This window comes from Mesitornis unicolor, unplaced genomic scaffold, assembly GCF_000695765.1.
Source record: "Mesitornis unicolor isolate BGI_N332 unplaced genomic scaffold, ASM69576v1 scaffold2949, whole genome shotgun sequence".
In the NCBI taxonomy this organism is placed as follows: domain Eukaryota; kingdom Metazoa; phylum Chordata; class Aves; order Mesitornithiformes; family Mesitornithidae; genus Mesitornis; species Mesitornis unicolor.
Genome location: NW_010209044.1, coordinates 22,917 through 46,925, shown reverse-complemented (window position 1 = coordinate 46,925; position 24,009 = coordinate 22,917). Strand labels below are relative to the sequence as shown.

At 38.6% G+C, this 24,009-nt stretch overlaps 1 protein-coding gene across 1 annotated transcript in view; it reads right to left on the bottom strand.

The window, feature by feature from the left end:
- Positions 1 to 5,678: 5,678 nt before the first annotated feature.
- The window catches only part of TFAP2D (transcription factor AP-2 delta (activating enhancer binding protein 2 delta)), a gene marked incomplete at its 5' end in the record, with an annotated part of 31,366 nt that continues 13,035 nt past the window's right edge, over positions 5,679 to 24,009 (bottom strand). Inside the window, 2 exons of the mRNA XM_010192722.1 lie at positions 5,679 to 5,898; positions 19,041 to 19,154. Of these exons, the coding sequence (XP_010191024.1) occupies positions 5,679 to 5,898; positions 19,041 to 19,154 (334 nt within the window). The remainder of the gene's footprint in view (positions 5,899 to 19,040; positions 19,155 to 24,009) is intronic.

Sequence of the window (24,009 nt, the reverse complement as noted above, 5' to 3'; positions counted from 1 at the left end):
TTAGTGGCCGACCCAGCCCTAAACCACAACATTAGTGTAGTTACAATTAGGTGGGATATACTCCACCTTTAATCTCTGTGTAAGACAGAGATAATCTTCTCATTACATACTCTTCTCACTGTAATATAGAAATAGTATTATTGCTGTTCCTCTGCTTTGTATGTCTCATGTATTGGATGGAAGTTCTAGGTCCTGTAATGTCATAGATTTTGTTTCTAGCCAGGTTTGGTTGCCCTCATTTATGTAGCTATGGAAATTATTTTCAAGCACGAGACAAATCAGGATTAAATCAACATAGATTTTATTGCCGTGAAATGTTTGATCAAATGTGGTCATTATCTTAATAGACTCATGTAAAACAGGTAGCTTGTATAGGAAATAGAAATATAAAAGATTATGTTTTTCACCACTGAATTATAAATTAATTAAAGTGGAAGGAAAAAAAATGAAAACAAACCAAAATCCTAAACCAATAAATAGGACATTGTTGATTGGTGACCAAGTGAGCACTCACATTTAAATACAATCACAACAGCTGCTGTACAGAACAGAATTAAGTGTACAAAATAAAGAAAAGTAAAGAATAGCAATAAAAAAAGATTAGACCTCTCCAAATGACCTTCACCTGGCAAAGGAAAATTACTTTATCTTCCTCCCCCATTCCCCACACAGCTGTACTTGAAGTCTTGTTGAACCTGTAATGAGGGCAGAGACAGAGGATATTTTTATAAATACAGTTCCTGTATAATTATGTTTATTGGTTCTTCCTTGTGTTGCAGGCTTGTGTCTTCTATTAATGCTGTTTATTCTTGTCCTTAAAAATAAAGAATTAGAGCAGCAGAACTATCTCTCCAAAGGATAAATGAAAATCAAATGACCTTGGAATTCATCAGCAGCCCTTTTGGATACCTAAGACATCTAAGACCAAAAGTGCTTGTTGGTATTAGGAAACAAACAAACAAACAAACAAACAAGCAGTTAGAGAAATTGGCTCATGGGACAATAAAGCAGCCCTTCTTGAGCCTTGCTGCAAATTTCTGAGCCACAGCTGTGCCACTGAGTCACATTCAAAGGAAGAGATGAGCTGGGGAAATATTTACACAGAGGTCCAGGATTTGGAAGGACTATACATTGTGCCTGCTTTGTAGCAGATTTTTAAAATTCGTTTTTAGGAGAAGTTAAAGAGAAGCTTCAAAGAACAGATTCCTTGTTGATTTGGAGAGCTGAAGTCTTTTCCCAGTGAATGTTGGAGTTTATCTTTAAAAAAGAAGTAAATTAAAGGTCCAAATTCACCCCTTGTGCCAGTTCTCCAAGGCAACAGAATGACACCTAGAAGGAGTTAGGGTTTAGGGTGGCAGCATGAAAGACAAAATTCTTGACAGTCTTCAGTTGTAGGCAGCAGGGTCATCACTGCTTGTCTGTGCTTCACTCCCCTTTAGAGGCCATATGAGTGGTTTTCCAGTTCCCATCATCTGCATAAAGTTCTCCCTTTGCTACACATCTCTGCCATATAATGATACTAATAGAGGACTGTGTAAACAGAGATCCAGATCCTAGGGCAGAGGTTGGAGGTTGTCACTCCTAGCTCTGCTAGAAGCTTATCTTCTAAGTTTAGACAACATATGATCTGTTTGTACTCACAGTGAGTAAAATCTTGCTCCAGAAAGAAAAGCATATGGTTAGTCAGTGTGTTTATTTCACAAGTAATTTGCTATAAATCCAAGTAGCTGATCTTTGTGAGTCAAAAGTGTCAGCGCTTAGTAGAATAAGTTCAGAGACCTACTTCAAGTATTTAGAGATCTGTGGTGGGAAAGGTGTAATGCTTACAAAGCTGAGCAATGGACTGAAGTACAAAACAATACAAATAGCCAGACAGCAATTGAGCCATGAATCTATTTTCCGGGTTTCAAGAATCATGATCCATTGCTTTGGCTTGGGAGGTTTGGGCATTTTTTTTTTCACTCTTTCAATTTCTTTGGCTTGAATGGAAGAAACAATTTCATGATCTCTCAAAGGGAGAACTTTTTTCAGATCAGATTAATTTCAAAGACAAAAAGGTACAAATATACTTGAATTTGCTACCAGTAAGCACTCACTAAGTTCAAACTATGCCCTTCCTTTCAGCTGATCTAATTTGTGCATGTGCTTTGAGATGGCAAAACTTCTGCTGAAACAAGGACTAAGAAAATACCAGAAAACCCCAACGAGAACATTGTGCAGGTGTAAGTGGATGAGAACACAGGCTGAGATTTTTAGCAGGAATATCAGTGAAATAATTGCTGAAAACCACACTAAATTTTCCAATTTGAAAAACAAAAAGCATTTTGTCACCACGTTGTGTTGATAGCTAGTTCAGCAGAAAAGGCAGTAATAATAATTTTTTTATCTGAATAAAATGATTAAGTACAGAGAAAAAGAAATAACAGCCTGTGAATATCAAAAAAACCTCACAGCTACCTTTTGAAAGGAATTTTACCTTTAAAATGTGCTAACATACTAAAGGAAAAACCAGAAAAACTGAGATGTAAATGCAGGTAGCCTCGTAATGATAAGAATATACGGCAGTTCAATCAGGTTGAATCAAACTTGTATTGAACCTTACAAAAAAGCTGTAGAGGTCAGCAAGTCAAAAACTGGACGTTCTGGGGCTTCAGGAGTGCTCAGATTTATTAATATTAATAGGTCAAAGGGTAATTCAAGTAAAAAATAATTTGTTGCCTGAAGAGCAGGGTCTCACTGTGATTATCAACAATAAAAGATGCAAGTCTTAAAATAAATTATTGTTGGGACCTTGGACCATATTCAGAAAAGGTAAATATATCAAATATTGCTGTACACATATTATTTTCAGTATCAGACATTTAAATTTGATCATAATAAAATGTTGCTTTCTCAACAGGTTCACATAGCTATCTACCCAGCCAGTCATTCCCCCTTCTCCAAAACATTGGTATTTTAGTGGAAAAAAATAAAATTAAAAGGATTTTAAAAACATTTTTCTTCCCTTTATTTCCCTTTAGCAAAACCTGATTTAAATTTATTCACATCTTGAAGGAGAGGACCACAATGAAATTTCTTGATGGTACATTTTCATGTGCCAAATATGTATCTGACACAGTCAAGCTTCCGATTTTTTTCCCCTTCTCCTTTTCTCTCCCTCAGTTTGGCCACAGAAAAAAAAGCAGAATGAGTTTCCTTTTCACTTTTAATTGTTGTTATCTACTTTCACACTCAAGTATTTAATATTCTAGGACAGTTCCACAATGTTTCTGTTGAAGTTATATTTGAGGATCATTCATTTGATTTTAGCACTTCAGAAATGATGCAGTGAAAAAATTAAATCATTAAAGTTTACGTTCTGTTAGGCACTTAACTGATCTTAGTGTGTTCAGGAGATGGAGTTCCATGGAGATACATCCATTTCCCTTAATACATGGAGGGTGCCTAGGTAGCACTAAGGTAGGTATCTAAGTTACATACCTACCATGTGCTAGGACAAACCTGGGCAAAATAATAGAATCAATTAATTTATTTTTTAACATATTTCCTTATGCAAACAAATAGGGACTCAGTAGTTGTTAACGTATTTCCTCACCATCATGGCAATATCCTTACTGACCTCAAGAGGAACAGCATCATGCCATAAGTGCTCTATTTCCATCCATGCATTTGGAAAGCAAGGCTAATGTTAATTCGGTTTAACTGCCTACATCATAGCTGTAAATGCCCTTGGTAAGTTTTCATAGTCCCTAGGCTTAGAAGTCTAAAGCTGATCATCCAAGATACAATGCATGTTAACCGGTTCTGGAAAGCTACAGTGTAGACATGTCTATGAGTGTTTTTTATCTCTGACTTCCTTTACAACTAGTTGAGAAAAAGGCACATTTTCAGGGCATGATTTGTCATTACTTTGAGGTGACATGCATTGCATACTATAATTGCCTTTTTCTCTTCACTGATTATAGGGAGCAGAGAGTGGTCAATTCAGTTGTAGCCATGTAAAATGCAAAATGCCACCATTCCAGCTATTATCTGTGGAGAAAGACAGGCATTTCAAGGTGATCCTTTCTACCTGTCCTAGGCACTTGGTGTGCAGGTCAAGTAGTCACTCGTAGATACCTAATACGACCTGGATCCTCCAGCTCCAGGAGAGTCCAGGTCTCCTATTGTTTTCATGTCATATATGTAAAAACTCTGTGGCTGTCTTAGATACCCTAAAACTTTTCAAATGGTTCTAAATATGTACACATGGACAACTATATTATTTCCTACCAAAGAAAGAGATGAATTGTCCCTTGGAAGAAAATATCTGGTTCTGCTGATCTTAGAAAGAGTTTAGATGGCCAAAATAACCCTTCCTTGTAATTCCAATCCTTCTAAACTTTCTCAATAAAGTAATGTCAGAGAAACAAGAAAAGGAATGGAATAAAAGTCTTGTGGAAGTAGAAGTCAGAATGTGTCTGGAAAACGACTCTTGACTCAAAGAGACTTGAGCTCAAAGAATACCTCCAATGTTTTCTGTGTAAGGATGTGTGGTAGGTGGTAAAGTAACATTTAAAAAAATACATTAGCAAGGCCATTGCCACTTAGCTGCTGTAAACCAAGCCAATCTGTCTTACTTGTCACTTTGATTTTATTTTATTTTCTGTAAGTGGTGGATTTTGTTAGACCTCTGCACCTCAGCTGGATTTCCAAAGACAGCAAAGCTGCAGAAACAAGCTGTTGAAGAAAAGAAAGCATCACAAAATCAAGGCAACACAAAAGGTGACTCAGATTGCCTGCATCGATCCTACTGAACAGAGACCCAGGTATGGCAGGTTGCAGTGTTGTGGGACCAGAGGCTGAGAAGATAGAGTTCAGAACCCCTTGCTGTCATTTAATCTGAAGTTCACAGAGGGATCAGGGCTCTTATTGAAACTATCAAGGTTTTTTTTCATTTTAGTCCACCATGCTCTTTTCACAAGAGACACCATGGCTGCTGCTTGAATGGTCAGGACAGATTCCCAAAAGGTTCTGGTCTCATTCCAGTGCAGCTTTATTGTACATTCCCACATGGGGATGAACATCCCCCAACACCAAATGGCTCATTTATCTCATGACTCAAGAATTCCTCTTTTGCCAGGTTTCCATATTGTTTTCTCAATGGTGAGTAGATCAGGTATTTCCGATGGATCAGAGGAAGCCCTTCTTTCGATCTATCCGGCATGCAAGCAAAGCCAGGATGCTGGAAATGCATGTCCCACAACTGATGAACTGGCCCTAACTGTGCTGCTGGAGAAGAAAGTGCTTCAAATTTCACGTGCCACCTCAGCCAAGTCCAGAAGTGCTTATAAAAAACAGTATTAGTGTATCATTCAGAACAATCAAATACTACGTGCACGAAAAAGTAGTTTAGAGCAACATAAATTTTTAAAAAGTGACAATTTCATCACACAATTACTGTACACTGCTGTTCTTAGGGTTGAATACTTTCCTCTCTCACGCTCTCTCTTTCTCTCTGTTTTAATCTTTCTCTTTTTTCTTTTCTTTTTTTTTTAAATTATTTTTTCTTTTTTTTTTCTTTTTTCCCCCTTTTTTTTGGATTTGGTCCACTGGAGATAAATCGCCCTCAATGATATATATATTTAAAAAAAATATCAGCAGCAAGACTCTCTTGAAATAGATTCTGTTTGATGTAGCTAGTCTGTCTTTTCTGTTTTGCCCTCTTTCACAGCAGCCTCTGAAGTTTTCCGCAGGGGGGCTTTCTCCGAGTTGGCGTGTCCTTGGCCGGATTCCGCCGCTCCTCCGTTTTTGTGCGATGTGTGCTTTTCCAAGTAGTTCAGCATTTCACTGAGAACAGTTTGGAAAGTGCTTAGGGCAGCACATATTGCAGGAGTTCCAAAACCATGAGTGATCAAACTACAAATGGGAAGGAGACAGAAAAAGAAAAAAGAAATACACACAAGCACATAAATATAAATGCACTCACATACATCGAAGGGTTTACAGTATATTCATTTTGCTATAGTGAGATTCAAGATGTGCTTCCTAAACTATTTATTACCTATGGGAGAAACAAAAAAGAAGAGAGTAGAGCAGAAGAACAGACTACATACAGCTTCAAAGGTTGGTTTTGGTAGGAGTCTCAGTTCTGAAACACTGTGGGACATATCCTGGGCTGATGCAGACTGACACAGTGGTGTTGACTTCAGAGGCCAACAGAGTGTCCATGCCCTAGGCTGTCCAGCATTGCTACTTTCCTGATCCCAGAAGATTTGACTGCCTCCTCCTCAGGGGGCATTGGAACGAAACCAATTCTGTGTGCTTTATTCACTCTCCTGGATAAGAGTCTTGGACAAGAAGACACAATTATTCTGTCTGGAAGCATGGCTGCATCTGTGCTAGGAAATGAAGCAATGCCGAGATGCAATCTCTGACCCTCGGCTATATCTGTGCTGCTACGCCCCTTGAGCAGCCAACAGGTTGGAATCTAAACTGCTTATTGAGAATAGTCCCTGGCCAATGCTAATGTTCAAATAATGCCCTGGAAATGTTTCACACAGAGCTAGTTCAGCCAAGCTAAATTCATCGACCATCCTAACCAATTAATAGTAAAAATAGCTAAGTTCCAACAACACTGCCCTGGTGCAGTTGAATTTATTGGTATGGATTTACCCTGTTGTACTTTTCATCCAACTAAGTTGTTTTTTTCAAGATAACACTTAATTTTGCTTGCTTTTTTGTTGGATTTTGTTTTTTTGTGGTTTTTTTTCTTTTTTTTTTCTGCATTGCAAAGTAGTTGAATTTCAGTGGTGCTCCTCACATCCTGAGAGATGAAACCTGTGGGAAACTTACACATTGCTGGATCTGCAGGTGAAAGCCAATACTCAAAACATCTAAAGTGACTAGGCAGATAATGTGTGCAGTGAAATGCTTCTCCAAACTGAGATAAGATTAATGCACTATAGCTCTGCCTGGCAACTGCATTAATATACTCCATAATTTGTCTTATTCTTTCCAGCAACTCTAGAAAAAAGTGAAAAAATAGGGGCCAAGGTAGAAGATGTTATACAGGACATAGAGAATCACCAGGATGCTGGAATTATTAAAAACGAAACAAAACAAAACAAAATCAACCAAACAAAAAATACAACCAAAACATGGGAAAGGCTCTGAGATATCTTTTAGGGTGATCTTTCTGTTTGCTGGAGATGACAACCTTGTTTGCTAGTAAAACCAGCATCCTAAGGATGATACCAAACTTATGAGAGTCCTAATCAAAAATAAGAGCTCAGTTTGGAAATATTTCTCAATTTCAGATTGAGAGTGGCCCAGTCTTTTATAAAAGGTCTCTCAGAGGCTATTAACAAATAACTCACTTTTAGAATGTTTATCCATCAGTCTCCAGGCACATTTCAAAGCAGGAATTGATGTTTATCTCCAGTTAGTAATGAGAGGAAAATTATAATTAAATATTTACAAGGACTGTTTTGCAAACATCAATTAATAATGTCATATGGTTCTTCAAGTATTGAGTCTTGAAGTTTGAACTTGTAGTAATATCTGGATTTTTTTAAATTTAGCATTAAAAAGAGGTTAACGTATCTCACTTTATTTATTTTTAGAAATGACTGTCATACCAGGAATATAAAAATCACCAACATCAGCATAAGTCATGTTTTTAATAGCAGTAAAAACAAGATCAGCAGTAGCATATAGATAAGGGTACTTTTAGCCCTTTCAAGTCGTTTTAGGAGTCAGCTGATTTCAAGAATTTGTGTTGCATTTGTCATCATTTCCAGCCTTCGTAAGTCCAGAGAAATGAAAATGTGATGGAGCTTACAATAACAGAAAGTAAGAAAAAGGAAATCCAAATGTATCACTACTAGTTACAATAGCTCATGATTTTATACTGTTTGTGTGAACTTCTGGGTCTTGATTTAGAGAACTTACTATACTGAGAAATAGATAAAGTTATTTATGATCTTGTATGCAAAAGAATACAATTTATCTATTTTAAAAGTTGGCAATATCTGCAGGCATTCATTTCCAGTAGTTGAAAATAGTAAGCTTAACAAATAATTGAAGAGAAAATACATCTTCTGGCCTCCTCTTTTTGAACCTTTCAGCTCCTGATCAAACAGAATAATATCCTGTTCATATGACAGCTCAATATACTCTTAAGAGCAAAGTGGCAACACTAGAGTGAAAAATTACAAAGATTGGCTCAGAAATTATCTATAGGGCTAAGAACAAGGACAGAAAACTTTACTTTTCAAATGCTGAACAAGACTGTAGAGAACACCAGAATGGGACAAAGTCTGATGATATTCAGGTACATAAACATAGGTGCCTACTAGTAGGTGTATAAATCAACAGGACCTAAACTCCCACTACAATTGAAGAGGACTTAATGTAATTTCCTACGTTTAAGAGTCTACAGTGATTTGAGATGTCCTATTGAATCTGAGACATCTGCATAGAGTTGCTGGATATGATATAGGACTTCAGTCCACCTTGTTTCTAGATGTTTTGATGTTGGTTACCCTTATGATACTAGATGCCAAAATTTAGGTGACTTTATTCGGTACAGAGAAGTCAGGAGAATTATTTAAGACATGAAATAGACCTCCTTTATGGTGAGATACACCAGTCTTCTGGCTACACTAAGTGCTCCATCAAGTTGAATAAATAAGTGTGTTCAGTACTGTCTGAGATGTCCTATGACATCTGCATCAGGTGAACACGTAATGCAGAGGGCTTACAGCAGAGCAGCACTCTTTTAAAGCAGCAATGGACAGATGACATACCTAATAGTATCTAAAAAGATGGTGCATGGTACTGTTTACACAGCTATATCTTGTCCAAGATCTTCACTGACTACATAGGAAGCTTAGACATGCAGCTTACATTGAAACACCTAGATACGGGTATTTTATCCTGAGAAGAATCTTAAACGTCTGGTCTGAAAACTAGTGTTCATAAGAAAAAGAATTTGTGAGGTGAGTTAGGGTTCTATCTCCTTTACAGTTTAGCCTCTTAAGTACCGCTAATCCTCAAATATGACAGTGTTTTTCAAGATAGCATTGTATTTCTTATTAAAAAGCCAACACTTTTTTAGTGAAATAGTGCTGCAGTCTCTCATAGTAATTCTACTTTCAGTTCCTGAAGAATATATTCTTTTCCACAGATGGGGATATGCAGAGCCTATTAATTTTCCCATTAATCTTATTGAGAAAAAATATTTTATGGAAAATTTCTGACCAGTTCTCCTTGTCATGCTCCTGTGAGGGTATATTTTTTTAGCCTCGCTTTATATAATGATTATAAAAAGACCAAGAGAGATCTTCTACTTCACCTTACAGTTTTATCAGTAATTCCCCTTGCTCTAATTCTGGTGAACTTTATTTCTCTTCAAGTGAAAGTCTTTGAAAAATCTGAAAAAAATTCAATTATTTCCCTTTGCTGATGAAAGTAAGTTTAAAGTTAGGGAGAAAATCTGATTTTACATTTAAATCAGACTTGACAGACAGAAGATTAATGGCAAAGCATTCAAATGTATTTCCTGAAAGTCACATTTAGTTGCCTGATTTTTCAGACTAATTGAGCTCCCACTGAAGTTAGTTCACTTTTGGTATAGTTCACACCTATGAAACAAGTTGCTTTCATTGTAATACTTTCATTTGGACTTAAAATAATAAATAATGGAGTCTTCTGGGTGTTCTCAGCTTTGTAGTACATCTCATTGCAACTCCTATAAAATAGTAATGTTATTGTTCTAAGAGATAAGGCTAAAATCCCAGGTTTTAATACTGTGCATGAAGAGCTGGAGAAAGAAGGCAATGAATATCAGGCCAATATATTATAAATCCTTATGCTTAAGGACATCCAGGCCTGTCTGCAATTCCACCCAGTACTATGATGCAATTATGTCTACTCATGTTTTAATGATGGCGTTACTTAAAAGTGAAAAGTGTGCCTGAAGGCTTGGACTCTCATTTGGCAACTACCTCAAGGACTCCTCCATACCTCAGGCTGGTGAAATTCCGACATGCAGCAAAAGAAACAGATTCCCTCTCTGTGGGGGGGAAATAGGTCATCTGCACTGAATGTTTACACCCTCGTTTAAAATAAATACTTTAAAACAATAATAATGGAGAAAAAGCAAGCTCGAACTTATTGCTTGGACTTTCGCAGAACATGAAACCCACTTCATGATTATCCAAATTTAACAACACATGGCAGATGATAAATAATAAGATCTGATACGTCTTTTGATGGCTGTAAAGGAAGTGGAAAGAGCTTAGAATCTCTTAACTGATACAAGTAACATCCTAAGTTAGACGTGCTTGTACTGACTTTGAGGTGCTTCTGGTGATTTCAAGATCTGTCCTGTGAAGGTTGCCTAGATAATTGAATTGTGATAACTTTACTTCAGAAGGTTAGTAGGCCTAACCATGGCACAAATTATACTGAAAGTCAAGGTGAACATTGGAAGATGACCAGTATATCTGACAAGGATAGGTAGTCTATATGATTAGAGTGGCAAAAAGCATATACAAAGGTTGCCTTGTAAAGTAGACTTTCAGGCTTGTTTCCTGTTCATAACTGAACAAGAGTATTAAGGACATGTTTTCCTAAGCAGATAGGAAAACCTTTTACCTTGTGTAAAAGCAATGGAGTAGCTAAGAAGAGAGAGCTAATGGTGATGCCCCATATTTCCAAAATATTTTATTTCAGCTCTATAATTTAGACCTTAGGATTGATTTTCCACACTAGAAGAGCTGCCTGGAGAACATATCTGAAACATCCAAGACCATGGCTATGGTTAAGCCACAAGACTGTGGTGCTCACAGCACTCACAGAAGCCCTTGGGTGCTGGCCAAGAAATGTTTCCAGCATGACATATTGTATTGTCCGAATAAAACACTAGATAGCACTGTGACTTGCTGTTTTTGAATGAGAAAAAGTTGTACAAGCTTCTGCCTAACTGTAGATGAAAAGTGGACTTGCTGTCCATCACTACCTGCAGAACCTGGTTACTAGTGAAAAAGAGTGAGCCTGTCCCCCACAGCACCATCAGCTCCTTTAGTTTCTCCTTTTGCTTAGTTAACAGTCGAATCTCTGCCCCACAAGAAGGTAGAGAAACATATCTGACTCATTCAACTTGTTAACATGCATAGACTTTTCTCAGCTAATGTAGCTGAGAAGTCCCATTGCCCACTGCAAATGAGAAAGACCAAGAAGTAGGCATTATAAACATGCTGATGACAAGGGACAATGTGAATTTGTAACCTAGTAACTTGTAAATGATGGTATTTCTTTTTTTGGAGGGAAACATGAGAGTGCCTTAACGATTTTAAGAAATATTCAGCACTGGACTGAAAAGGAAATCAAGCCCCTCCAAGATTTTTCCATCCTTGCTGAGCATATATTTGCTCTTTCCTTGCTAAGCATGGATCTTATTTGTTAATAAAGAGGATAAAGAAAAGAGAACATTCTCATCTGTTCTCTTGACTCCATAAATTTTGACTTTAAGGGAATATGGTATCATATGACTTATGATAAAAATAATTTGCAATGTTTTAAATTCACACCCTTACAAAAAGATTCTGTTCATCAGCAGAGCAGGAGAAGGTGATTGAATCCTTGTGGAAATATCTAAAAGGGAATCTCTGGAAAAGGGATGGAATAATCCTAAAGGAAGGAACTCTAATACCTTTGGTAAATAAAAAGCCACGGAAAATAAGGGAAAAAAATAAAGAAAAAGAAAGGAACAATTTGTTGATTACTAATACCTCAGCACCAGGAACCAGCGCTATCCCTCTAAGCTAGCTGAATCTAAAGCCAGACTGAAAGAGATCATGGAAATGAAGGAACTCTAGAGGGCACCAGAGGTGTTTCACCACAAACTTCCTTGCTCACCAGGCTTCTTCCAGTTTGTTCATCCAAACAGAAGGCTGCTGCTGCTAATCAGGATGACTGGAATTATGACAGCACCTGCTCTACCTCTTGATAAGCAAAGATGCATAAAAAAAGAGAGAACAATATATAAGGGGAGTAAGCACATCTGTAAAGGCAACACACCAGTAAGGCTTTGAGCTTGGCTCTTTGTTACAATTAAAAAAAAACCCAACATGTTGAGCTTCAAAATCCATTTCATTGCTCTCTTTTACTCTTCAGGAAGAAGGATTTTACTTTCTTGCTGCTCCAAAAGTCTGAGCCTCCGGTTTCTTGCCTGTCACTTTTCATGTCACCTTGTCAGTGTGATGCCAGGCACTTGCAGGAGGCTGACAGTTCCAAGCTCAGAGAGTAGCTAAACGACAAAACTCTTGTCTCAAACAGTTTCATAGGAAGGGTGTTTTATAACAGCTGGATGGCTAGGCAAAACACAGAATAATTTGTGAGGATGCTGATTGCTTTCATTATATGGAGCTAGTATTCTGAGTCTATTATTTTTTGTCTGTTTTTATAAGTTTTCTGCACTGAAAGAAGTGTCACTTGTAAGAAAGTAGTTTTCCCTTTGCTGTTTTGTTGTCTTTATCTTTTATACATAAGATAGATGATCTGGATGTGTTTTTGCATCTTGATGAAATGTAACCGTGAAGTTAAAGGATTATAACTTCTGTAATCAGTACATATTCATCTTTGCCTATATGGTGGATGACATTAGTAGGCTATCTCAACTTTCCAAATACTAGAGATTCTTACAGACACAAGTGTCCCAAATGCAGACATTGAAGTCTTTAACCAATTTTACAAGTTTTTTTTGTCTATACCAAATTTTACAAGTGAAAAAAGTGAGACTAAGAGGCTGTCTAAGAAGGTCAGGGAGTCTGTATGTGTAAGCCAAGAAACATACACAGATCTCGAGTATAATCTCAGCAAGTCTTCTTCTTGTAAGATTTTTGTGTTGTGTTTTTTTACCCAGCACAGAATGTGGGTAATTTTTGGTACGTTTTCTGGTTACTCTAGTTTTCATGTGATTTTGGGAAGCTAAAAAAAGACTTCTGCCCAAAATTAAAAAAAAATAAAAATCAAAGCTTTTTTTGATGCAAGGACAGGTTATAAAGGCAAAGACAAGAAGACATATGCCAGTGTGACTTTTGGGTTCCCAGCTGAATCTCTGGGAAGCTCAGATATAACAGTGGAATGGAAGAGGGAAGTATATACATACTCTCTTCATTCAACAGGAGAGAGGGAGGGTTTAAAATGAAGAAAAATACTAACTTAGTGTTGGACATTTTGTCCAGTTTGAGGAATGTCCTAAATTCTGATCCTTAGTTTGAAGGCTAGTTTGATACTTTATCAACAGACTTAAGTGTGAAATTAATAAAGCAGGATCCTAGATGAAGAAGTTAGCTTTGGTTTAATGCAGAAGCCACTACATTAGATAATGATACTCATGCACTCTCATCCTCAGTCCAGCCTTAAATTTTCCTCTGCAAAAGGGAACAACTTCAAGAGGAAGGATGGAAACTGAACACAGATTCACCCATAGTACCAGAGATGCCATGGGACATTTAAAGTATCTGTAAGGTTGGTAGATGTGATGCAGGACTCACCAAAAAATCCTTGAACTGAAGGAGTGGCAGATGAATGTGAGATAGTGTGTCCTTATACACCTAAAATGACCCTAGATGCCTAGATTCACCAGACAGGTAAATCACCCTAAGGTTCTTAACCTGAAGCTAGAGGATGCCTTTAGTCATCTAGACCTGCACTAGCAAAGTGAAGAGTTCCTCAGGCTCCCTCTCTGATCATGCATGATTTAGAGTAGCCTGGCCTCATCTCCATTATTCAAACACTTCAACCTGCAAAGTAGCAGTCATATCTAAGCTTCCAGGTGAGAACTTTCTCTTGACTGAGATAAGACCGATTTGTGCCTGGGAATCGTTTTGGACTAAAAGAGTACAAAGAAATGAAGCTGGAACAGACTGCCCAGGGAGGTGGTGGAGTCACCATCCCTGGATGTATTTAAAAAGCGGGTAGATGAGGTACTTAAGGATATGGTTTAGTGGGTAGACAGGAACGGTTGGACATGATGATCTCAGAAGTCTTTTCCAACCGAGCGATTCTGTGTGTGATTCTGTGTGTGTGAAATACATACAAAGGAACCACGGTAGCAATCAAACATTACAGACAATTGTGTTCCAGTGTCCAGGGCCATACCCACACAGCTTAATAGATTAGTTTTCACATATATTTTGCAGGATATTAATTTCTACATGTCTCCATTCTTTCTCTGAAATGTGACAGAAGCATTTCTCTTCTTTACTGCAGGGATCTATGCAACTGAAAGGGATTGGTTCATCTGCTTTGATTCTCTGATCTGGAGAGGGTTGAATGCATTAAATGTTTGGGAAGTTCAAAACTACCAGAGAGATGGGTGATATACAAATTAATCCAAACCATTTCCCATACTGACATGCTTTTTTACAGTCAAGATATACCTGCACACCATTATCAGGAAAAAAAAAATGGGACTTGTGCTGGTGAGCATTGTTCCAGCTTCAGCAGAAGAAACTGTTGGCCTGCAATGTCACCATTCAGCTCTGCTGAGTTAGTGGCAGGATTATGGGTGTTTTGGGTTATCCAAGGCTTCACTGTTTTCCATCACAACTGCCTGCACCATATCGTCTCTGAGTGGGTGTCTCAGAGCTCCTGCGTCTCTTCGCATTATTGTCTTCATCTGTTGTAGGTCAGGATTACTCTGGTTCAGCATTTTCAAGCTTTTCTATAGTGAATTATTCTCAAAGCCTTATGTATGTGTTTTGTTTACATCCATCTTTTTGCTTTCTCTGACTATTCCACTCCCCTTTTTTGCTCTAATCACTTGGATAATTGAACACGGTCTCCCTCACAGAGCATGAAACGAGGCGCTTTTACCTCTTCTGAATCCCAGACCAACTAACTTACAATGCTGAAGAGAGATTTGTATAACCTTTCTGCCCTGAAAATAAAGATGAAATCTCAGCTTTACTGACATCATTGGAATTTGAATGTTGTTTAAGTTCAGGAGAAATTAAAAAGCCAGCTTTTCCCTCTTGCACATAGAGACACATGCACATGTACACAGAAGTCTCACATGGGGTCTTTTGTGGGGTTTATGGAAGAAGAACTTCTGAATTGTAAATAATAGAAGGCATTTGAAAAGAAACTAAGGTTTATCTAAATATTTTCTTTCTTCCTTCCTTCCTTTCTTTCTTTCTTTCTTCGACAATAAAACTTCAGGATTTCTGCAAAAAAGCAGTCAGTACATGGCTGTGTCCTGACTCTACTATTAGTTACTAATATAAATATAATTTCTCTGCAGTAAGATATTTCAAAATATTCAGATGAAAAGGGAAAAATCCAGAATAAAGCGTATGTAATACTACCCTGGCTCAGGTATTGCATGATAGTTGCTTTACAAATGTAAGGATCTATGGAATTGTCTATTCTAAATCAAACAATGTTGAGAAATCTTTCCTCATGCAGCACTGAATTTTTTGTATTCAGGTCAGATGGACATCTCAAAGAGCAGCTGCACAAACATGGTTGTACTGAGTGTGTAGAAGAGTGTCTGGGTTTGTTTTTGTATATCTGGTAAAGTTGTGCAAAACTCAGCAGTTTTCAGGCTCACTGGCAACTCTTTTTGAAGATTTTCCCTGTTTTACGCTTTGTATGAACTTTGAGTTTGGAGTTTGAGCAAACCCAGCGATTCTGATATGTTCATGGAGGCTATCCTGTACTTTGGGTTGGACACATGTTAACAGATCTTGATGAACTGGGACTCAGTGGAGAAACTTCAGAGAGAAGAGTGGGCTGGAAGATTTAAAACAGAGGAAGCGGAAACACTGCTTTGATCTGACCTTTTCCAATCTGTGAACCCTGGTCTTAATTATTAACATTGAGCAAGTAACACTGCAAGCAAGGGGAGCACATAACTATAGACGTACTAGCTGTAGGATAATTTATTCTTGAAGAAAATTCTCTTTTACCCCAAGGTACTGGAGGTCTGATTCTGCTGTAGGTAACAGATATTATAGTTTTTTTTAAAAATCCTTCATTATCTTAGAAATTGTTCTAATAATAAAGATTTCTGTGAGTCCTCTGAATTTTTCTGGTCATAAAAATATCTCTTTGACTTTCTGACATCATATGCATAAGCATATATACACACGTGCTAAAAACATCCACAAAACCTTGTCAGAGATTCCAGTGAAAGACTGTGCTTGTCCTTGGCAAACATAATATTTTGGCTGCATCCCAATCTAGAGTTTTATACAGCATAGAGACAGAGAACTTATTGTGAGAAAGCTCACACTTCTGCAATACAGATAGAAATAAAGATTGAAAAAGCATGATATAAACTTTGCGATGACTATCTGGAGTCACTGCTCCAGATGTATTTCTCCTCTGCAAGATGTATTTGTAGAACACCAATAGCTCTTTGGTGGTTTGATCATAAATAACATTAAATTCATGTGTAGAATCAGAGCCAATCACTTATCCAGACAGTCCAATTTTAGACTTACTACTGTAGATGTCATCAGAGTATTTGACAATGAGTATGGAACTAAGGCCAAATCCTTCCCTGGGATACAGTTGCAAATTTCTTTATCTATAGATATAGACACATGATAATTGTGTTCATTTCATTGTAATAAATGAAAATCTGTACTTTTGGAAATCTGATCTTAGGTGGAACCTATGATCAGAGATGTGGAGGCCACTGTACTTTGAATGTTTGATTCTTAGCATTAGGCATGTACTAGGTAGTGGTAGAAGTGGTTCAGATAACCTAGCTGTGAAGGCTGTCAGATTTAGAGGAAGGGATTTTTTTTCTCTACACTAGATTTAGATATTTACAATGCAAGTCTCTAGCATGTACTGGCTGGCTGAGTTCCCATTCAGCTGGAGATCGATACCAGACTGTTCAGTCAACAGAGTTCAGAGAGAAATTGAAGTCACACTAATGTAGATGTCTATGTTAAGCCTGTTTAATTGTAATGCAGACTTCATGGAGTTTACAGATGAGATTTCTAGAGACTACAGCAGAAGTTATACACCTGGCTGAAATGGAAGCACCAACACATAGATGAATAGGGTTAGAAGTCTGGGTCAGAAGCTGAATCTGACCTCATCTGCTCTACAGTAGATGGAAAAGGAACATGGTCTCAGCTCAGCCTCTGGGTCTGGCAGCACTCATCATTCTCCAAGCACAGACATCAGAGAATGCTGTCTGATTCAAGCCCAAGGAAGCATCTGTGTAGGATCGAGACCTGTGCTCTTCTGGGTGCCTATCTTCAGTCCAACATTTATTGCCTACAGCAGGCATGAAAGAAAGCACTGAATGATCCAGAAGCTGCCTACAGAAGCTTTGTACACTAATCTTCTGAAGTGAAGCAAAGAAAGAAGGGTGGGAGCTGTACCGGTTGACAGCTTTTGTAGCTGAAGTCTTCAGCATTTTATCCTGACTGCTATTTCTTCTTTAAAGACAAGAATCCCTGGGGATTAGTTGCCTTGTTTCACGTTTACTTTGTGTGCATGTAATGAGGAATTATTTATTTTTCCACAAGCCTAGGTAGCCCATTAAAATCCATCTATGAGTATCCCGTATAAATAAGTATGTCTTCCTTGGTGTGCAAGTGTAGTCAGGCATTTTGGAGAGTGTATGTGTGTGTGTGTATAAGAGAAATTATACCTAGACATAGGTGGTATACATATGTGTGTGCATCACTGCATGAGAATAGAAGTGGTGTTTGTCTAGATGTGTTTGTCCATGTATAGGATGCACACAAGTAATGTGGAAGCATAAACAGGAACGTGCACATTTGTGAACCGGGCATGGTAGGTGCTTCATGCTTTATCAGAATCTTGCTAACTAAAAGATGTTGAGATGTTGGGGCACAAAAGTCTGCACAGCCAATGAAGGAAGAGTGGCATAGCTGGCTGTGCTAAAGAACGTGCAACCTCATTCTGAGGCTTTACAGGACTAACAAATCTGTTTGGTCTGTCACCAGCTCTTTGAAACAATTCTTTACATGTTGATTTTTGCAGATACCAGCTAATGGCTATAAAAAAAAAAATAAATCTGTAGCCTCAGCAAGTCATGTATTTCCCTCTTTGGTCCGAGCAAAGAAAGAAGCATCTCTAGGATGTTTCCTCACGCTTATCTTTGATAAACGTCTTAGATGACCTCACTATTTCAAAGTGGCCCTCTGAAAATTCCCAGCTCACTCTTGATAGTATCTAGCACATAGCCTAAAGCAAAAACGTGAAATGGCACATCAATTCCTGGTCTAATAAATCTTTCTGATCTCAAACTTTCTATACACTTTTATCCATAACTTGCATAAAATCCTGATGAAGTTTGGACTTGGTGTACATGCACCATGGGTCCTTGTCTTCATAAAATCATCTTAGGCTGTCTACACCAGTAAAGTAAATATTGCTAGAGCATGGGCCGAGAAACTGAGTCTAAATATATTCCAGGGTGTTGACTGCAGTGAGACGGTTCCAGTAGGTAGTCTGCTTTGAGGCCAGTCTGCTTTGAAGGTCAAAGTGTTAGTAGTATGGTCATGGTAAGATAATGTCAAATGGTCTCAGTAGCATAAAGAAGGCTCTGGAACTATTTAGTTAATTGGTAAAGATGCTGCCTAATTGCATTTTTTTAATTGCTACTTTGATTTATCAGTATTGTCATTTTGGCTTTGAACTTGAGTTTCTACATTTCTGGACCATTCTCTTTGTTGGTTGGCTTATGATTTTGCTCACATTTAGAGCAAGGCAACTTTCTGGCCAGATGGGAAGATTTGGCCAGCAGATGTAGAAAATGGCTTATTCAAACTCAGCCTGTGGTCTTAGAAGCAGGGTGAATGCAACTAACCTGAACTACATTGCTGGGCAAACATGAGCTTTTAACAAGCACAGGTACAGTATGATGTATGAACAGGTACAGTAATGTATGAACGTTATAGTCTTCTAGATAAGGGAACAAATACCATTATAATATCGTATTTAGTCTTTCACAAAATTATGGATTTTAGTTAATAATTTCTGAGTCAAAATCATACCTGAAATGTGTTAAATGTCTCTGGATGTCGAGGTCTAATATTGGAGTCGGTCTGGAGGATCCGAGGGGTGATCTGTCTTGACTTAGAAGGTCTTGGAATTCTTTACATATTTGTCTAAAATGAAAGTGGAAATCCTTAAATAAGACATGTGTAATCCTTTCTATAAAATTGATTCTTGTAATGCTGTCACCTTATCCTGAGTGATCTCATTTGTAACAGAAATGCTTGGCAGAGGCACTGTTAAAGAAACTAAAGGCAAATGAATCCCCCTCTTGACTTTCTGCCCCAAATTCTCAGGGCCAGCAACATACAGAATCTCTTGAACATGACTAGTTCTCCTCGGGAATCTTATTAACAATGACATTTTAAAATGCGATTTCTCTCCTGAATTGGACCCAGTTTGGCAGTGTTAAGTCTGGCTTAGCTCATCTACATTAGAAGAAAGGGTTACGGTTAAAGAAAATGATGAACTAGTGTTTGAATATGCCTGAAGACTTTGTGTAAATACCTCACTACTTGTTCATTTGCTTGTGTCATTCATTTATCTGCAAACAGAAGTCTTGGCTATTTTGGCCTTGTCCTTGTGACCACCAACTCCTAAGACAAATGGAGGACTTAGGAGTTGTGAAGGAAAATGCTGCCTTTGCTCTCCTAGTTTCCATTTTGTGTCCATACTCTGCTTCCTTGTAGAGTCTGGTGCAGAAGAAGTGGTGGATTCTCAACTAAGACCTCTCCCACAGGTCTGCCCAGATGGAGAATTCATTCCAGTGGCAGTATTTAAATTTCTTATTGAAACATTCATTAAATTGTTTTACATTTCTCCAATGTTATCAGGCAACCTAAAGTAGATGTCTATAGCAGTCCAGAGGACTTGCATCCTAACAGTGCCTCTTTCTCGCTAGTGACTGTAGGAGGAACTCAGCTGTCAGTGCCTACACAACAGACTGGCAAGTGAGGCAAATCTCATCATCTCCACTTTTTCTTGATGATGGTTTCCTGGGCAACACACACTTTCAGTAGGTAGGACCTGGGACCCCAGTTCGGCACCTTGTAAAGGGAATTCAGGCTCTGTCTTGCCTGGTCTCCCATCTGCATAGTAACACAACATCTTTGGAAAGAACGGATGGGCTTGCTGTCGTCCATATCCTTCTCAGGTCTTCCCTCAGGCTTCTGAGGCTGCCTCAGCACTTGAGGGTTAAAAATATCTCCTGGTATACCCCTATATAGGACTTAACACTAGGAGAGATCTGAAAATAAATTCTTGTCATTCTTGTGACATCGTTGTATTGGGCAAATAAGTCTAGGAATATTCTACCAATGTACTTTGTAAAAGAAGAAAGCAAACCAGGTTCATTTAGTGCATGCCTTCAGAAGAGTACTATCTGGACTGTGGATGTATAAAGACATTACTTACTTTCAATTCGTTTATGATAGTTAATTAAAAAAAAAGAAGAGGTGCCTCAATCTCTTTCTCAGGACTTCTCCAAACGAGCGTACCATTCTGCACTGACTGTACTGGAAATCTGGCATTTAATGAGAGGTCAGGAGGTCATGATGCCCACCAGAGTGTCAGGACACTCAGTTAGGTTCCCAGATGCTAGCCTGACACTCAGTAGGAGCCAATGTTGGTCACAGTGAATACATGTAATACAGTAAACAGTGCCACTGAGTAAAGTAAGCAGTGTCAGGGGTCATTCTCATATCCTCACGCAAATTGTCACCATCTGATAAGGGCTGCTTAGTTATGCACTTCTAGCTTCTCAAACAGCTTGTCTTCCTGAAAATGGACCCTGGTGTGGGCTGTCTCCCAAAACATGCCCAGAAGATAACGGGGAGAGTTCAAGAAGCCATTCTAACATTTTAATAATATGGACAATTGCAATATGATGACTCAGTGTGTGCATGGTTTACTCTGTTAGCACAGATGCAATCACTGTCCCTGAGAACGGTTTCTAATATGACAGAGCATCTCTGTGGTCCATGATTTCTGTTAGAAGACTCTTTGCACATCCAGTCCTACATAAAGTTCAAGTTTTTCATTACCACCTTGTCACTCTTGACCATTGGGACAGAGGCATAATGGAAAATAATTGGGTAAAGTAATCTTCTTGGTCTTTAGAAGGTCCTTCATTGCCCAGTAAAAAGCAAGGGAACTATATTAACCCGTTTTTACCCTTTATATCACTGTTGTCCTGCAAGTTTTGGACATAGACTTTGGATACCACAGCTCTCTCCTGACTAAAAGGAGAGGACATGCAGAAAACTATTTCCTGCTGTGCTGCTGGACTTCATCCAAGCCTGATTGCTGTAAATGCTTGTCATCTGTACGGACCTAGACACTGACTGCTTGAAAAGACAGCATCATCTTAGCCTTTCAGGCAAAGAGAAGTATTCAGCAGAAATGTATGTAAATGCAGCATACAGTTTTAATGAATCGGGTCCTTAGAGGAAAAACAGTTCCTTTCAACAACTGAAAACAGTCAGTCATTTTGGCTTCTAAACAATCTACTATCCCCAGTCGGCCCTGTCAGCACTGCTCCTCTCTCCTTCCTCCAACCTCTACTTTCTACCTGTTGAAAAAGTTCATCTTAAAAGTTCTTGTATTTTGACAAAGGAAAGTGTCAGAACCAAGTGTGCAATTAAGTTCCCTTCTATCTTCACATGTCAAAAGTCTTTACTAAGTGCTGGCAGATTGAAAGAAAAGAAAAAACTTTTTTATTATACATGAAAACCTGTAAAAGGCAGTAACCTACTTTTTTCAAGGGGATTTCTAGGCAAAGTGGTATCTCAGAGCCTCCACTACCAAAAAAACATCACCTGGGGTAGTGACAGGGAGGGGGCTGACAGTTATTTGCTGAGTTGGACCGTGACATTGAAAAAAACAATGAAAAATAGTTATGCTGTTTTAGGGACCACAGATTAATTAAAACAGGAGTCCTGGTCACTCCTGCAAAGGAGGCACCTAACGATTTGTTAAAGATGGTCAGAGTTTCCAGTAGATAACAAAGAAAAGAGAAAACATTCTGTACTGGATCTGAACAAGAGCCCATCTAGTCCATGATCCTATCCCTAGCAGTGGCCAAATTAAATGCCCTGTGATCAGTACAGGAGTGGGGCAAATGCCTGCCCATGAGTCTGATGTATTCCAAGTGTGGCAGAGTTACTAGGCATCCAAAGATCAGATATCAGAGGGGTGCTCAGCAGGGTCTGTGTGTTCAGTCTCAGAGCTATTTTTCAGAAAACTAGCAAGTTGAGCATATAGTGTCGTGAGTCAGATGTTGATTATTCTGTACTGGTAGTAAGAAACCCCACAATAAAATTGTTATTCCCACTATTCTGTTTTGGTCTGTGTAAATGTGCATGTATCTGTCCCTCTGTGTCATGTGGAAGGCTTTGAGTTGTGATACTCTGTGATGTTTCCTGTAGGACAGCACACCCCTTCATCAGATGCAATTAGTACGTGGCCTTCAGCCATTCTGCATATGTCCTAGCTGCACCCTGATGAGGTTCTGTCCCCTGTTGTAAAGCTATTCAGGATCTCCCACACCTCTGCAAGGTGAACTAACCCATGATTAAAGACCCTCTAAAATCGGGGCCCAGATTTTTATTTTTATTTTATTTTTTTTTTAAATTCTGTGTGGTTGTATAGACGTGTCCTGAAGCCCTTCTAAAGAGTCTATGGTTAACAGGTCAATAGCAGAACCCTTTGGCTAGAACTATGATAACTAAGCCTTTTTTCTTTTTTTTGAGGCATCTTGTTCTGCTGTGCCCACACATTCATTTACTCAGTCAAAGGAAGTGAGTGCAGAGAAAAGAATCATAGGAGTCTGGCTTCTTCCATTGTTTACCTTTTCCTTATTCTTTCAACTCTTAACCAAAGATTGCCTCACCCCCATTCTGCATTTCCTGTCACTTATGTTCAGTGCCATATACTGGCTACAGAGCCAAATCATCTTTTCTTCCTGTGATAATAATCTGGCAAGGCTCTGATTCTTCCTTGTCTAAACCATCAAATTGTTAGAACAGGCTATGGCACCATCTTATTGCAACAAATAATACTGTCTTAGGCAGACCTTGAGTTTGCAAATATGAGGGACTATTTCCAAGAGGTAGTTTTGGAAGATCAAGTCGTTTAATCCAACTAATATGATTTGTTCTGTGCCAGAAAGTGGTCCTGATGTAATTCACTGTACTACTATCAACAGAGCCCCAAAACAGGTAGGGCTGAGCAGGGCAGTGAAAAAAGAGTGTTACCTCAAGCTTAGTGACCTCTATGACTTAAAGAGGGCTGCTGGCATCTATTGCAGCAGTCTTTAGCCTGTGCATGGCATCTGAACTACTTCTGCTCAGGGTGAGTGGACTGCTTGACTACAGTGTATTGATGCCCTTGATAACACTGGGAGCCTCTTCTTGGACACCAGAGACCTCTGCACTATAAACATTAAGGGCTCTATTTAGTTATCCACACATAGATATGTGGTACCCAAGACTTCCATAATAATTGGCAGATACAATACAGGAACAAGAAGAGACCTGTGTGCTTCTGAAGCAGCAGCTGGTAACCAAGCTGGATAACCCAGTTAATCTCAAATGGCAGCACTGGGCAGCTGAATCAAGTCACTGAAGTTGGATGTCTAAATCCAGAGTGGAATTTCATCTATATACTATAAATAGTGGAAATAATTTTGTTCTTTCCCCTTATTTTGTCTCAAGACCCCACATATGGAAGATCTCACCAGTTCTGCCAAATGTACACTTCTATGGGCTTCTAGCTCTGTCCCAGAATGATCAGTGTTAACACACACAAGCAATGACATTCCATTTATTTCCATAAGCAAAGCTTGCAATGAGTGATTTTACCATCTTGGAATTTCAGTGTCATTTTTGGTGGCAGCATAGCGACCCACCACATTTCCTGGTGTCATAACCCACAAATGCACGAGGCAGGGCAGTTGTGAAATTACAGGCC